Source organism: Phyllostomus hastatus, unplaced genomic scaffold (assembly GCF_019186645.2).
Source record: "Phyllostomus hastatus isolate PE091 unplaced genomic scaffold, TTU_PhHast_1.1 phas_contig_17, whole genome shotgun sequence".
NCBI classification, from domain to species: Eukaryota; Metazoa; Chordata; class Mammalia; order Chiroptera; family Phyllostomidae; genus Phyllostomus; species Phyllostomus hastatus.
In genome coordinates, this window is record NW_025333664.1 from 20,280,159 (window position 1) to 20,297,455 (window position 17,297).

At 54.1% G+C, this 17,297-nt stretch overlaps 1 protein-coding gene across 1 annotated transcript; it reads right to left on the reverse strand.

The window, feature by feature from the left end:
• Window positions 1-381: 381 nt before the first annotated feature.
• Window positions 382-12,810, reverse strand: BPIFB6 (BPI fold containing family B member 6). Its single transcript, XM_045833517.1, has 16 exons — window positions 12,710-12,810; window positions 11,935-12,042; window positions 10,546-10,645; window positions 9,440-9,544; window positions 8,826-8,975; window positions 8,601-8,664; window positions 8,081-8,141; window positions 7,220-7,311; window positions 6,247-6,423; window positions 5,302-5,355; window positions 4,759-4,932; window positions 3,998-4,065; window positions 2,463-2,508; window positions 1,584-1,647; window positions 1,072-1,148; window positions 382-414 (listed from the first exon to the last, which is right to left on the reverse strand). Exons 2-16 carry the CDS (start codon window positions 12,032-12,034, stop codon window positions 382-384), a joined length of 1,365 nt encoding a protein of 454 aa, XP_045689473.1. The 5' UTR covers window positions 12,035-12,042; window positions 12,710-12,810.
• Between the last annotated feature and the right edge of the window lie 4,487 nt (window positions 12,811-17,297).

Genomic DNA, 17,297 nt, shown 5'->3' on the forward strand with positions numbered 1-17,297 from the left:
TTCAATGAGAGGGTGGCAGTAAATCCCTGAGCACGGTATTCAGCAGGTATTCAATATACGCTCAGGCTTGCTCCAAGGCTGTGACCAGCTTCCCTCAGACCCCAGGCTGGTCTTAGACACCAAAACCCACCAAAGGGGAAGAGAGACCACACGTCGACTTGTTACAAATAACAAGGTCCAAACATTAGATGTTTGTGATGGCCTTTCTTCTGTTTATTGCCAAGCCCCCAGCCCAGGCCTCGCCCTGTTCACTCCTTGTTAAAGAAAGCAGCGAGTGGTAGTGAGGGGCCAGGTCCACCAGGCTCCAATCAGGGGCTCCTTCGAGGCCGGTATGCAGCCAATCGGTGGTTTGCAGGCACTGGCAGCTGAATCCTGTCCCGGTCAGTCCAGCTTCAAGTCCATCATCAGAGCGTTCTGGGAGGAGGCAAAGGGTCAGATGGGGATGGAGGCAGCAGTGATGGGGCCACCCAAGGGCAGAATGGGATGGACCAGACCACGGCCAGGAAACAGAAGCCTGTGTTTAAGAGCGGAGAATGAATGTGGCTCGCCCTACGATCCTTCACCTCTCTGAGCTTCAGTTATCTCAATGGTCAAACAGGCCAAACACTCTTACCTCCCAGAGCAGAGAGACAGAAACAAAACGCACATTTAACGCTCCATGTGCAATGCTTGGCAAGCAGTGAAAAGCTAATATTTACAAACGTTTACTGCATGCCTTTAGGTAAATCATTTCCGTGAATCATCACAGGAGCTCTCAGAGGCAGGTACCCATACCGTCATCCCCATTTTCAGCACAGAAAAATGGAGGCCCAGAGAAAGGTGAAGTAATTAGCCTGAGGTGGCAGGGAAAGAAAGTGGCTGAATTCGTTCGTGTTTCCTTCTGGGGACCCCCTAGCCAAGTGGGGGCAGGTTCTGCGGGGCAGGGCACTGCTCAAGGGATTGGTGGGATGTACTGAGGGCCAGAGCCCTCCTCGGCCCTCCTCCCCGCAGGCTGAGAGAGGCAGGCTTTCGCTCATCACTCATTGGCTGAAAGTGTTGACTGCCATGGCCTTCCCCAGTTCCTTTTCTCACCTCGATGATGTCCAGCTCTGCCAGGTTGTAATTCATGCCCAGAAAGTCTGGAAGTGGAAGCCCGACTTTGAGCACATCTGAGAAATACAGTAAGAGTCATTTCAGCCTGACTGCTCTGCAGTTGATTAAGGAGTGGCGGGCCTGGGGCAGAGTAGTGGGAAATAGTGCTGTGATTGATTCATGATGTCTGTGAGCCTTGCAGGCATAGACAGCATGGGCCTGCTCACCCTGTATTTACATCCCAGGCCTGGGTTAAGATCTAACTCATGGTGTGGGGTCAAGGGTCAAGGATCCCAAATTGTGGCCTTTGTGACAAAGAAGTCTTTGTCCCTAGACAGGTGACATTCAGACTACATTAGCCTCAAAGATTCAGCAGTGACCATCCACTCCCTTTTAGGCTTTCCCATCTGGGGCCAGCGGAGGGGGCGGGCTTTGAGACCACCAAGGCGGCATCCCTGCCAGCTCAGAGTATGTCTGGGCACCAGCAGATCAAAGCCTGGTGGAGCCCTCACCATTGACAGCAGGGACGTAGGCTTCTTGGAGAAAGTCGGTGATGAAGCCAGTCACTTGCTTCTCCTGAGGGAGAGAGAGAAAGAGAAAATACCCACATCCCATTATTCAAGTCAATTCAACAAAGCTTTTTAGCCCTCACTCCAACTGGGTCTGGGGACCACAGGAACGAATAATAGAGACATCAAATGATTTGTCCAGCCAGCACCGAAACTGGGCCTGACCCTGCATAACTATAGGCCGATGCCTTTCACCTCTGCGTTGTCCCTTCCCTGTTCGGGTGACATGTGGGCCTGGGGTCATTGTGCAGGCGTGGGGGAATTCAGGAGACACGGGGTGGCCTGTGGACCCCATTTCTGCTCCTATAGAAAACTCAGTAGCTTCAATCAGTCATTCATTCACTACCTGTCTGTACCTCAGTTTCCCCATGTGTACAAGTGTAATTAATATAATTACACTCACTCCCATGGCTTCACTGAGACTGGGTAAAGCACATGGCACAGAGTAAGTGCTCAGTAAGTGCTACTGTTGTTATTATTATTATTTTTAGCATGTACTTGACCAGGTTCTGAGATGGCCTGTGAGGCTACAGAGACTCATACAAAGGAAAGCCGGGCCAGCCGAGCCAGCTCAGGCTGCTGCTATGCACGATAATGTTTTTACAGTCAACCCAAGGAGACGTCCAGATTCTACCCAGAAAAGAAAACCGGAGCTCCAGAGGCTGAGTGACTTTCCCAAGGTCACAGAGCAAGTTGGGGTCCCCAAGCCCCACACTGATCTGCTCTGTGTACTTTGTCTCCCTTTCAGGGTCCTTCCCTGGAGTCCTAGGAGGGAATAGGCCCAGTCTTGCCAGATGAGGCAGAAGCTCTTTGGACACTTACACTGAAGGCACCAATCGATGAGGACTTTCGGGACAGGCTCAGTGATCTGTGGAGAAGGAAACAAGGAGTGGGGAGGGCAGTCAGAGCCACTGCCCCAGCTCTGGAGAAGGGGGAACTCAAATACCCCAACCCCTCCCCGATGCAGAAGTTCCCTCTATCCCTTCCTATCAGGTGTTTATAAGTCTCTGCTTGCATGCTCTCTTTGATGGGGCACTCACTACCTTTCATTACAGCCCATTCTGTTTCCCACAGCTCAAACCACTGCCTCTTCTCATTGGTCCTGACTCTTCCCTCCGGGGCCCCCAATCATGTCTATTGCTCCTGCCCAAAGCTGGGCATGCAGAGATTCGCAGCCCAACTGATTAGTCCCAGTTCCTTGAAGGACAGCGAGTTAGGACTCCTCACCCAGTTTCATCCCCTGCGCAACCTCCAGTAGGCACTAATAAATATTGGCACCAGAATATGGGCCTTGCAATGGTCGTCTGGTGGCTTTATCTCCCCCACACCTATTCTCTATTCCAGTAGCAGACTCTCCATTTTCCGCTATCATTCCAATCACATTCATCACATTCAGGTGCAGCTAAACCCAGAGCCCCCAGCCTGAGCACATGACTCAGACATGGCCAATCAGAGCATTCCGATCAGAGCAGCCATGGTGATTGTCTTAGGATTAGTCATGTGATCCACGGCAAACCAATGAAAAGCAGCCCTGGTAATTTTTGTTAGAACTATTGGACAAGGGACCTCCCTTGTTGTTGGGGTCCCTTTGCCCCCATCTGGGGAGAGAGGCTGCTTGAGAATTTAGCCAACCAAGTGGACTACAAGGGCCAAGGGAGGAGTGAGACAGATCTTGAGGACTTTATTTGTGTACTTAGGTCCAGCCATGCCTGAAAGCAAGCCTGCCTCCAGAATTTTCTATTACATAAGCCAAAAGATTTCCTTTGGAGTTTCAGTCAGTTAAAGATGGAACTGTCTCTTGCAACTGAAAGAATCCTGGCCCAGGACAAGTCAGATGTAAGATTGAGGCAAATACAAAAGTTCATGCACAACTAAAGGTAAAACTAGGGTGTTCAGTGGGATAATGAATATACTGTAGGTAGCCAGTGCCTCACACGTAGACAGAGCTCTCTAAATGTTAGCTGTTGTTAGCATAAGGAAAGGCTGCCTTCCGGGAGGTGTCATCTGAGCTGGGCACTGATAGGTGGCATTTGGACAACACGGGCAAAGGCCTATTAAGTGGAAATAGGAACACAGGCTCACTATCAGACCCACTGTGCAAGATCCTAGTGGGACAGTGAGAGCAGTGGTGAGGGAATTCGAGAAAAGCCTTGAGTGCCAGGCTAAGAGTTGAGAAAAGATCATGTAGACCACGGAGAGCCCCTGAGGGTTCTAGAGCGGGAATGGTGACCAGTTCAGCCTGGCAGTGTGGGCTGTGCCTGATGGATCAGAGAAAGACCCTGGAGCAGGAAAACAAAGGGTGCTGGTGATGCCCATGGAGGGGTGCGGGGATGCCAGCATGGGCAGCGGACTCCTACCTGTCCAGGGAGGTGGTCATCTGCAGCCGGTTCTCGTGCACTGAATACTGAATCTTCAGTTTGAAGTGCTGGCACAGGGGGAAGCAGGGAGAAGGCAGCGGGCCCCCATCAGGGCTAGTAAATCCAGAAGTTTTACAACCTTCCCAACACTGTGACTACTGCCAAGACAGCAGGGGTCTTCCTCGCTGCCTCATCCTCAGCTTCAGGAACCAAGCCCCAGCCCAAGCTCCTCATCCCTCCCTGCACCTGGCTCAGGACAGCACTCTCAAAAATACCTGGCATGTTTGTGGATTCCTGCACGCGTCACTTAATTTCTCCGGCACGCAGTGCCTTCCATCACCAGCCTCTCCAACGTTAACCCCTCTCCTGGCCAGTTCCTGCTCAACCTTCAACTTCCTGCTTAGGTAGCCTCCTCTAGGAAGTCCTTTGTGATTTCCTCAAACTGGATTTGGGATTTCTCTAGGCTCCTACAGTCCCCTAGTTGAGCCCTTCGGCTGCCCTTACACATGCTAATGGATGTAGAAGGGAGGAAGGGTGGGGAGGGAGGGAGGAGAGAAAAAGGAAGGACTAAACTGTTGATATTTCTAGCCATTCCAAGTTTCAATGGCAGAGCCAATAATCAAACACCAGGTGACAAGGTCTGAGAGGTTAGGGCCCCACAACTGAGATGAGCTAAGAACTCTTCAATCCGTTACTTGCCTATCAACTAAAATCCCACCTTCCAAGAGGTTGGGCTTAAACGGGGAGCAGATTCCACTCACAGCTTCCAGGAGAAAGAGGGACACGGGAGCCTTGCCCCGCCTCCGGGCAGCGAACATCTCCAGGGTGCCATGGAGGTGCAGCAGGCTCTCCCCTGTCTCCATGGTGACCTTGGGGGCCTTGTTTATCCTCACCCGAGTCACCAAGGGCTTTGGCTTGGGGTAGGCCTCAGCCACCTGCAGAAACCAGGAAAGGCCCTTCAGAGCCGGTCCTCAGCCTGGTGGCTTCCACTGAAACCAGGAGTCCATCATGAAATAGGTGACTCCACCTTGGGCAGAGGGAGTACAACATACAAAGTCTGGGATGTGACTATCAAGAAATGAAATGAACAAAACAGACCCCCTGGCTATTTCTACATTGGACACTGGATGTAAAAATGCACAAACGCTGACCCAAAGAGTACTTTTTGGGGAAGTCCAGGTGATTCCACCCTCCACAAGGGAGATGAGCGTCGAAAAGCTGCTTCCCCAGTTTTCTTGTCCCTTCAACTACAGGAGAACAGAGCAGGGCAAGATGTGGAGATCATGGGCAGTTGGGGCACTCACTTCAGGGATGAAGCCAGCCAGTGTCTTAGTGGTTAGCCGGGGCAGTTTACCAGCCTACAAAGTGCAAATCAAGGTTAGGATTCTGAAGCCTTCCCTAACCTATCCTAACACACATCTCCTCTGACTCAACCAGGTGGGCCCTCTGAGGGTCCCTTTATCAAAACACTTGTCCCTCCGTGACTGAGTAGATAGTGAACTCCTAGGTAGCCCAGACAATGTCTTACACATTCCAACACCCATAGGTCTTAGCACATGACTAAACACTGAGAAAATGTTGGATGAAATGGTAGGAAGGTAGATGACAATGAATGGATGTAATGGGTATGTGTGTGTGGAGGGTGAATGGATGGGTTCATGGATGGATGGATGGATGGGAAAAGGGATAAGGAGATAAGTGGGGTGAGTGGATGGGAGAATGCATGGATAGGGGAATGTTTATGAAGGAGGATGAATAACAGATGGACAGTTGGACGGGTAGGTGAAAGAATAAAAAGAATAATGAATGGGAGGATGGGTGGATGCAAAGATGGTGGAAAAGTATGATAAATGAATGACAGAATGGATGATGGGTGGATTAATGGATGTGAGGATGGATGGGAAGATACATGGGTGGATAGTGGGTGCATGGATGGAAGATGGATGGATGGATGGATGGATGGATAGATGGATCAGTAGGGATGGATGGAAGGATGGATGGATGGGTAGATGGTGGTTACATGGACGCACTGTGCCACTGAGTACGTGGTGGTACTCAGATGGATGGATGAGAGAGATGGCGGATAGCAGGGTTAACTCATGATAGAAACCTAAATCAGTCCTGGCATCTCCCAGGCCTCATGTTGCCCACAACCCCTTAGGATTATTCTAAGAATGAACACACCAGACAGAGACCATCATTCCAGGGGCAGGGGCAGATGGGGGGGCACGTGGCACTGGGCAGCTCACCCTCCTGTCCTGGGTGTTCAAGTCAAAGGACTTCTGCAGAAGAGCAAGCTCTGCTGTGAGGAGGGCGGCCGAGAGCAGCAGCTGTGAAGAGCCTTCAACATAGTCCTCAGGGAACTTGGGGGCCTCGCCGGCATCAGCAAGCTGGATGGCGTTGCCCCCTTGCTGCTGCACCACAGACTGTGGGGCAGCAGAAAAGCAAAGCTCAGCCTTGGCCATGAGGGACTGTGGTTAGGGGTGAGCCTCAGTCCTCCAAACTAATGGCACTCAAACCGGCCCTAAGTCAGCAAGTCATCAGACATTACAGCCAGAGCAGGCTACAGTGGCTCGGCCGTCCCCAGGTGCAGACGGGCAGACAGAGGCCTGTAGGACGAGGAAGTCAGTCACTAAAGCACTGGCGGTTCCTCCTGGCATTGTCTAAGTAACCTCAGTTCATCTGACTCTGAGGGGCCGAACCTTCGTTTATGCAGAATAGGCTTTCTGTTTTATTCTCAGAAGAAAAAGGTAAGAAGTGGGAAATAATGCAGGCCCTGTAAGAACCATGCTGGAAGAAGACTTTGCAGGGAGATAACTCGTTGGGGTTTTTCTTCCCATTCCTGGAAGATGCGTCTCACCTAGTCACCGGCAGCTCCGGAAACCTAGGTGAGGACTCAACTCTGCCACCGACTCACGGTGGAGCACCAGCTAGGCCCTGCCTCCTCCCAGGCCTCATTGTTCCTGTCTGTACAAGGAACGGTGCGGTACAACCGGGTGAGCCGCTCACTGGGAGAAGCAGACCACCTTGGGAGGTGAGTGTAGAGTTGGCAGTCCCAGGAAATCGGCTCAGGTACTCAGAGCATGAAGAGGGAAAGGACCCTGGTGTCAGGGACTGATCTCCTGGGTGGGCTGGGTCTGCAAGGACCACAGCCCCAGACAGCCCCCGCCGCTCAGGCAGATGAGCCTGGGACCCCAGCCCCCCAGCCCCCCTGGGGCTTACACTGAAGTCCACTTGGATGTAGCTGGCTGTGGTGGTTGGCATGGATGTCAGGATATACTTCACGGTGCCCATCTGGCCTATGGGCATGGGGGCTGTGCAAAGAGGAGGTTCTGCTTAGGTGCCAACCTGGAGGCAGCTCAGAGAAGCCAGCATCCGCCAACCTCCACCTGAGCCTGACCGGTGTGCCAGGAACCCTCGCCCTCGGTGTGACCCAAGGCAACTCGCTTAGCAACCCTGGGCCTCAGTAATTTCATCTGTAGAATGGAGACGTGGGCACCTGACCTGGAAAATCCTGCCCCTTGAGAGGTTGCTGAGGGTTGTCACAGCCCGGTTCCCCCCACAGCCTGGCGGGGTCAGGGTTATCAGCTCTGTGTGACAGATGAGCCAACTGAGGCTTACAGGAGTGGAGTGACTTGTCCTGGGCCACACTGCTGGGCACATAAACCCATCTTCTCCATTCCCAGCTACTGGGCTTTCCTCTCTCTCACACCGGAGAGTCCTGGGAACCCTGAGATGATGGAGGCCACACATCCTCTTGGCAAAGGGAGGAGGTATTGCCACTATCGGGATTGCTATTCGGGGTGCAAGGTATGTGGGCAAGTTCTCAATGGCTGCTGTCCTTGGAATCTGAAGGGGCAGGTGATGGTTAGAATGGGGGATGGAGAGCTAAGAAGCTAGGACCCCAGTGTTTGTTAGGGTCTCAGGCTTCCCATCTGGAAGGACAGACAGACACCATGACCTCAGACCTCCTCTAGTCCCAAGGCAGGGCTGGGAGCAGGCACTTGAATGGGGAGTGGGGCATCCAAGTCCACACAACCTGATATTCCCCTATGCAAGCAAGGCATGGCTAGGTCTACTCACCATTCAGGTTGGCCCACTTCCTGTTTACGTACACCAGGACCGCATCAATGGCTGGACACATCTGGAAGCAGAGAAGGTGGTGATGGGGCCCCTGCATGGAGTGCCTCACTCTTCACAGCTGAACGGTACTCCCCAGGGAGTCCCAAGGGCTCTGGAGGGACAGGGACTGGAGGGGCCACTGAGGCCACAGTCAAGTAGAAAGTCAGTGGAGGAGCCTGAGCTAGAATCCAGATCTCCTGACCCCAGCCTGCAAGATCAGTGCGGATGCACTCCTGGTGACTGGTGATCTGGGCAGGGCTGGCAAGCTCTGATGTGCAGGCTATCGCTTCCTTTTCCTGCGCTCAAGGCAGACATCACTAGATGATCACAGCATGGTCTCCCGCTGAGCCAGCCACCTCCTCAGTCTCCTCCTCAGCAACTATCTGTCAATCAGGGTCAGCACCTGAGACAAAATGCAGCTGCCAGCCCTGGTGGAAGCGCTCCTGTGGGCGAGGGGTAGAGACTCGCTCTGGGCACTCACCAGGCCAGGGAGAACTTTGTGCAGGGTGCTGTCCAGGAACTTGTTGATAACATTAGGCATCATGCTGGGAAGAGAAAACAGGGACGGGGCACAGATGGTAGGAGGTTAGGATGGGACATACAGGGACATGGCTGAGGAAGTGCTGTGGCTCAGGGAGTGGGGGGCTGAGTTGGGGCGGGGCACAACGTGAACCCAGCCTTCCTCCCCAGCCGCAGAGCCCCTCACTTGCTGGGCAGGTTGGTCTTCACGCTGACCAGGATGACCTCACAGCCCTCGCTCTGGAATGTGGGGAGGCCCGTCTCCTCATTCTGCAAAATCCGGTTGGTGGCTGTGATGTTCACAACCACGACGATCTCCATGTTCTTGCCTATGAAGCTGGAAGAGAGGGCAGGCAGACATCATGGGTGTATCTCCACTGTGGCCACTGTCCTCGTCTCCTCTTTGCCCACATTCTCAGCTGCTCTGGAAGGGGGACAGGGTGGGGGACCACCCACACCGGACAAAAAGGGGATGGGGCCTACCCAAGGTCACAAAACCAGTCTTTCCTCTCCCCTCTTGCTTTGGTGAACTCTTACACATCCTTCAGAACCCCGCTCAGCTCTCATCATCTCCAAAAGGCTTTTCCTGATCCCCTCACCCTGCCAATGGGTCTTCTGTCCTAGGTTAATCATTCATTCTACGATCATCTGCTCAGGTCTGGTTTCCAGCAAAGGTAGGAATCAAGTTTGCATCATCTCAGACCACAGCACCCAGATGGTACACAGTAGGTAATAAATGTGTGTAAGGGTGAGACAAGGATACCGTTCTCCTTCCCTCCTCTCCTCCCTTGCCATACTCACCTCTTGCCAGTGATGGTCATGCCCGTGGACACACATTGGAAGATGCCTACCCCTGGGGTGAAGCTCAGTGTGATGACAGGCAGCTTCACATCCTTGACCTTCATACTGGGAGGAGACAGACATCCACAGCAGTGAGAACCGGGCAGGGGAGACCTTGCCGGGCCCTCAACTTGCTCCTCCACCACCATGCTTGGGAGGCCTTAGGTAGATCCCCTACCCCATGTTCTAAGGATGAGCCTGCCTTAGGACCCACCGTAAAACACAAACAAAAGGTTGAACATGAACCAGTTTGTACAGAGAAAGCACCCATTATGTGTGAGTTACGACACCTGGCTGACTGTGCGACCTTGACCTGCACCCTTCCCTTCTCTCAGCCTCAGTTTTCTCTCTGGCAAAGTGGGGAGGTTTACTAGGCTCAGCGTTTCTCACCCTCGGCACTGCTGACGTTTTGGGCAGGGTAATTCTTTGTTGAGGGGAGCTGCCCTGTGCAACTGTAGGATGTTTAGTGGCATCTCTGGCTTCTACCCACCCCCCCCCCACCCCCCCCCCACCCCCCCCCCACCCCAGCAAGTCAGGACAACCAAAAATATCTCCAGATGTTACCAAATGCCCCTGGAGGCAAAGTCACCCCTGGCTGAAAACCTCCAGTCTGAGATCCAGGATAACAGAGATGTGGCTCATCTACGAGTACCTGCCTACCCTGAGCTCTCAGCAGACATTGCTAATTGATTGCAGTCCTATTTCCTGCTCAGTCCAGAGGGTGCCTCCCCAGGACATCATTCCGGGCAGCCCCTATCAATCAACGCCATATGGCACTTGCAATGAGTTGGAGTGTGACTGTCAACCTCACTTCCTCCCATTGACCCTGCTCACAACAGGCCAGGAATTGTCCTCAATGGATGACTGTGCAGACGGAGGCCCAGGCAGGAGCGGTGACCTGCCCAGGGCCTCAGAGCAAGCTGGCAACAGGGCAGGGAAGAGGTCCCACACCCTGCACTAGCTGTCCCACCTGCCTTCTCAGGTCCTGGCACAGCACTCCCCCTAGCCATCACCCCCCCCCCCCCCGCCACACACACACACACACACAAAGCCCCTCTCCTGCTCACTCAGTGATGCCTTTGATGGGTTTCACCCCTGGACGTTTCTTGCCAGCCTCAGCCGCCATCTTCTCTAGGATATGACTCTCGTCCATGGCGCTCTGGACCTCTGGAAGGGGGCAGGGTCCGGAGAGACACTCAGCTGAGCTTTTCGCTGCTCCCCTGCCCTGGGCCAATTTCTCTGGCCTCCCAGACCCAGGCCACTTACGCATGGTGCCACTCTGTGCTATGTAGTCACTGTGTCACTGTGCCACAGTCCCTTATGTTCCAGGGACCCAGAGTTGAGTCATGCCCAGCCCTCCTCCAGCCTCATAGGGGAGACAGAGTCACCAGCAATGTCAGTAATGAGTGACAAGAGCCATAATAAATGCAGGCAGCTGGAAGAACCGCATGAAGGGTTTGGGCCAGGAAAAAAGTAACTGGGGAAGGCTTCCAGGAGGAGGTGACGTGTCAGTTGGTCCTTGAAAGAGGAATAGGGACCTTCACCAGGAAGCAAGGGATAAGGGGTGCTACTCCAGGGGGAGGGCACATCGAGTGTGGGACGGAGTGGGGGCATGGGGGGTGGGGAATGCAGGTGGCATGGAGAGGAGGGAGTGAGAAATGCAGCGTGGAGGGGGTGGTGGAGGGGGACATGACAGAGCCTGGAGCGGTTCACAGGGGGCACAATTCACAGGGGGCACACGATCGAGAACCCCAGCCACTCTCATAGCTGTGTGATTAGCGAACTCGTCTGGGATCTTGTGAAAATGCAGATTCTGTGCCTGAAGCCAAGACTCTCTGGTTCCCACACCTGGAGTCCCCAGCCCCAAATAACACTGCCTGAAGCACCTCCGCAATGGTTGCAAGCTAACTCCTGGAGAGGGGACGGATACGGAGCTGGCTGGACTGTCATTAGCGCTTTTTATATCTGGATGGGACTTCATTTCTCTTGAAGTCACAGAGCTCAAAGGTGGAAAATAAATTTTTACTCTAGTTCCCCCAGGTGATTTTAATCTCATATTTTCTTTGATCCTTCCAGGCAAAGACTGGCCATTTCTTTCCATTTACAAGTATACAAATAGCAACACAGAGAGGGTAAGTCCATTGCCTGAGGTCACACAGCAAATTATTGGGTGACCTGGGATTTGGCTATGTCTGTCACTCCTACCACCTACTTGTGGCCACCAACTGCTGCCTTCAGAGCCTAGGAGAGGCTCCAAGGAAGCAGGATTTCCAGCCGTGCCCCCAACTTGTGAAGAGACCTGGGGCATGTCACCCCATTTTGCTTCTAAGTGTGTTCTGAGGATCCCAGGATGCTTGAGGCCATGCAAACATGAGCAGTCACTGTGTACCACCCATGCATGCCCTATCCCCCCCACTGGCCCCCCAAACCCCCCAACCCTGGACCCACCAGCTCACCGTGGTTCATGATGTCCATGCCCAGCCTCAGCAGCGCCCCGGGCTCAGCCCGTGCGTGGGTCAGTAGGCCGCAGAGCGCCAGGCACAGGACCCGCAGCATGGCTCCACCTGTGCCACGGGGCCGGAATTGGGTGCAGCCCTACAGGCCCAGTTGCCCCTGGAGACCTCCCATACTCCAGAGCAGACCAGGGCCCCTGGGTGATCCCCAGGGTCCAGGAGCCTTTGGAATCCAAGCGGTTAAGCCAACCTCATTACTGCCTTCCAGAGGGGTCAGAGTGTCCAGACCGAAGACAGGACCTCTGGAGTCACGCCCATCGGGGCTCTTCCCTCTCTAAACCTCAGTTTCCTCATCCGTGGGCATGATTCGTTCTGCCCAGTCTGCACTACGGGGTTGGTGGGAGGTTCAGCTGCAGTTTTTCATGAGTTCAAGTGTGGCTCAGTTCCAGGCAATGCTGGGGCCACAGAGGGGATTCCAACCTGGTCCTGACTCGGGAAACTCCTCCTGTAGTGTGGGAATGAGGGAAGCCCCCTCCCCGACCTTGACACTGCAGCCAGTGGCATCCCCCACTTCTTTCAGGTCAGCCTCACTTCCAGAAATCTCAGCTCCTAACCTCTTATGGACTCTTGAAATGCTCTTCACCAATGGGGAAACTGAGGCACATACCCAAAGTCTCACACCCAGCGAATAGAGAACTGAGTAAGGACCTCCCAATCCAGACCCTTCCAAGTTCCCATTCCACCCCTGACCCTCCAGAAGTCCCTTCCTCCCACTTACCAAGACCTCAGTTTGTCCCAACCAGAGGCCACGTGTTTATCTCAGGTTTGAGCTGTGACTGGAAAGAACAAGGACGGGCCGCAGGGCCTGGCCTGTGTCACCCACGCAGGGGAGTCCAGCTGGGCTCCTGCTGACGGCAGGCTCCGGCCACTGAGGGCTCCACTGATCTGAAAACAGAGATGGGCACCCACTTCTAGCCCATTCATTCATTCACTCATTTATTCACTCATTCATTCGACTCACATTTATCGATGCCTACTATGTGACAGGCAGACCAGGCTACAAGGTAGATATGGCAAATAGTCCTGCTCCTCCCAACTCTTAAAGTGACGCAATAGAATGGGATACATTTGTGTGTGTGTGTGTGTGTGTGTGTGTGTGTGTGTGTGAGAGAGAGAGAGAGAGAGAGAGAGAGAGAGAGAGATGGGGTGGGAGGTAAGCATTGAAAAAGCCAAGGCAGACCGCTCAATCCTATAATCAATATTTGCTAAGAGAAAGGATAAGCTTCTTTCTCATTTCATTCAACATTGAAACATCTATCTGGGTCTGAAAATAAGCAATCTTGGTGTTTCCTCAACCCCTGTGAACACAAGCGTGTGCCATGGACGGGTGCCGGGCATATGCACACTCAGCGTCAAATCTCTTTGAAAATCGTGCCCGAAGGGACTGTGAAGTTCAGTGCCAGGGCGACAGAGCTGGGAGGGGCCTGGCGAGGGTCTCCTCCAGCCCCAGACATATCTCCCAGGTGGGGAGACGGGACCCTGAGACTGAGCACCACTCCATCCCCCCAGTCCCAGGCCAGTGCTGGTGCCAGGGGTTAAGGCCATTCTGGTCAGGATTTTTTGCCCTCTTAAAATACTAAGTAGCTGGGGGTAATGTAGGCAGGTGGGCATTTCCGGGACAGTCAGTGTCAGGGTTTTGTCTCTGACTGTCCTTGTGCTTTTGCCTAAGCTGTCCCTCCCTCTTAAATTGCCCTCCCTGCACCGTCCATAATTTGCTTATCCCTCAAGACCTATGTTCAGCCCTTGCCTCCCCACCAAGAAGCCTCCCTTCCACCCCACACTGCCCCCTGTCCTCAATGGTCTCAGTCCATCCGGCCCCCTGATGAGTGCTTCCCGCTGCTCCCAACCACGTTCTTCCCCATGGGTTTTCCTCCACATGGAGATCTTCCCTTTCTCGGCCTGGCAACTGTTCTTGGATGCACCAACCCTCTCCTCCATTCCCGCCCTGCTGCCCATTGTCCCAGCTCAGCCCTGAGCTCCTGCAAAGCAGGGCCTGGGCCTCCGATGGAGCTCAGGGCCGCCCCTCAGACCCGCTGTCTCCTGGATCCTTCCGAAGTCCTACAGCACCTGCAGGTGGCAATGTCCAGTGGCTTCCGGTCAGGTGGGGAGTGCTGGGCAGAGGTCAGGACAGAGATCTAAGCCCTGACCCTGCTCACTCGCTGTGTGATCTCAGGCAAGCCCCTCCCCTTCCCCGGGCCTCAGCGCTCTCATCTGTACGTCCACAGGCCTGGACAAGACGCACCCTGAGGGGAGTTCCACATGCGGGCCTGTCCTTACCTTGCTGAGCCTGGGGACGTCCTGCAGATGACTGAGCCCGCCGCCGAACCCTGGGGATGAGGACGCCCTTATATTTGGGAGCCTGATTAGCTGCCTGCATAATTAAGGCTTTAATAAGGCCCAGATAGTTATCTAGAGGCCTGAAGAACAGGAGCCCCAATGCTCACGTGATGCTGTAGTCTGTTCCAACGTAAATAGGACAGAGGACAAAGGAAGCTGGGAACCCAGGAGGAGGGTAGGGGTGGGGTGGGAGTGGTCACCAGAACAGGCGTGAGGGCTCACGTTGCCCCCTTGCCTAGACCCAGTGCCTCCCACAAGACTGGGCACACAGTGGGCACTCTTCTGTCCCTTCCACAAACATCTATTGAGCTCCTACTATGTGCCAGGCCTGTGCAGGGCTGCAGGGATGCCTCATGAACAAGCAGCTGAGTTCTTGTCCTGAGGGGTCTCCTGGCACTGTGGGGGGGGATGAACACTGCAAGTCAACAGCCACAAAGCCAGGTCATTCCCCAGGGATAAAAGTGGTGGAAGCCACGGAACCGGGGGACGAGCCGGGAGGGAAGAACAGGGTTGTGGTCAGAGCCGAAGACCGCTGGAGCAGGGGATGTTGGAGCTGATGTCTGACGGTGCGCAGAGCCAGCTCTATAAGGCAGGCAAAGGTGTTTCGGGAGGGGGCTGCCAAGGGCAAAGGCCTGGGAGATGTTAGCTGGACCATCAGGCCTTGTGCCCCCTCTGAGACTCACAAGGGGCACAAGGAGCTAATTGTCTGGTGGGGGAGCTCCTGGAGGAGATGCCAGGGGATGATAAATTCCAGGGGGACAGGGCTTCTTTCTGTATCCAGAGCTGAAGCGCAGTGAAGCCCGAGAGGCCACACAGCGAGCTGGCCTCAGAGGCTAGAACCCAGGTCTCGGGGTACCAGCCTCGGCTCTGCTCTCCATGAGGCCCTAGGGAGGCCTGGCTGGGGAGGGCTACTGGGCACCTGAGGTTGTCCTCACCCACCACACAGGGAACCCACAGGTCTGAAAGACTGAGGAAGCTACATGCCTACTGTGCACATGGGGCCACCAAAGTGGGGGGTGGAGCAGGGCCCTGCCTGATGTCAGGGGGCTGAAACCAGGGTCGGGACAGGGTAAGAGAACCCAGGTTGGCCCAGCCTGGTCTCCACCCTGAGCTGGAGAATCAAGGCTACAGATAGCATCGCTTTATCCCTGTGGATCTGCCCCCAGTGACTGAGGGGCAGGCAGGCCTCACCTCCTCCTGCACACAAATCCACCCGGTGCGCCTCTGGTCACCTGGCCCCTCCCTGCCTCCTCCCAGGGCCATCCTGGGCATTGGGGGATGAAGGAGAGCGGGAAGGACATGGGGTGGGAGAGGCTGGAGAAACCTCCTTGCACAGGTTCAAGGATCTGGGCCCCAGCCACTGCCCTCATAAGCTGTGTGGCCTGGGGGGGCTCCCTGAACCTCCCTGAGCTGCTGTTTTATGCTCTTTATGGTGAGTGGGCAAAGTAACAACAGCGATGCTGGACAGGAAAAGGACAGTCATGCCATTCCCTGGTACCCTAAATGCAAAGTAAAGCGGTCCCAACCAAGTTCCAAAGGCCAGGTATAAACAAAAATAAAATTTTTTAAGGAAACAGAGAGCCTTTCCTGGGGGCCCAGAATGAGATCCCTCTGTAACCTGGCAGCGGCATCCTGGGGACAGCCTTTCGGCACACAGCCCTTTCCAGACGGAACCGGAGAGCTCATCCCAGCCCCGCCCCTGGCCCACCCACTCTGAAGGCCTCTTGCCCATGCAGTGCCTGACCACCTCTGTAAGCGCCCCTGCATGGTCACACGCAGAACAGACACAAAAAAGGCAAGCGCAACGCCCCCCCACCACCTTCCCTCCCTCACTCCCCCAGCCCCCTCCCCCTCTCTCCCCTCCCCCCATGCTGCTTGCACGTGCACACCGGAGGGCTCAGCTGTCCAGGGTCTGCCCAGCAACTCTGGGCCGGCTCCAACCCGGTCAAAGCGGCAAACTTCTCTGCCATCCAGGAAGTTGAGTAACACCCTTTCTCTCCAGTGAGGTCAGAGCCCTTCCAAACTTTTCCTTCCGTGGGTACTCTCCCTCTGCCTCAGAGCACCATGCAGTTTTTTTCTAGTTCTTGTTTTCCCACAGTTAATAATTCTTCGTATTAGATGTCCCCTGTTTAAGCTACTGTGTGGTTTCTACCTTCTGAATGGACACAGACTGCCACACTCTTGTGTCCCCTTCGGGACTGAGCTAGTTATCTCTCTTTCTACAGACCATAGCTCCCTCCTGGCCATGGAGCTCAACTCGGGCATTTCTTCCCCTGCTACTAAAAGAGCATGTAGAACAGAGTGCATCATGGGTACAAAGACCTAGCTGGTTGGAAAAAGTGATTGGATAAATGGGTGGATGTGCGAATGGCAAGATGGACGGATGGATGGATGGATGGATGGACGGACGGATGGACAAATGGATGGGTGTCTGATAGGTGGGTAGTTGAACAGATGGAAGAAAGATTGGGTCACTGGACCGTCTGCTTGATGGATGGACCTTACATATTGAACTCATGATCTTTGCCATTACTACCTTTACGGGCTGGGTCTGTGCCTTAAAATTTTTGTCTCCCATATTCCAAACCACCTCAGCCTTGGGCTGATCCAATATTAAATCCCAGTAAAAGTGGGGTTAATGAATTAATTAACAAGCAACCAAATGAAATAAAGGCCATGCTGTCCTGAGCAAAATTATGAGGTTGGACTTTACAGTCTGCCCTCGCCATGCTCTCAGCTCCTCCCCCGTCTCCTCCTCGCCACCCAGACTCTGTGCTGGCTCCAAGCCCTCAGCGTGTCTCACTGGGACTTGAGGGATGAGCCAACACAGAAGGAGGCGTCAGTACCGAAGACTTCACTCTCTGGTGGTGGAAATCCGGGCACATTTTACTCCAGAGGGAAACCTAAGCAAAACACAAATCCTGTGTATCTAGGCAGGAAGGCAAAGTGTCTTTCGCTAAAAGATCAGC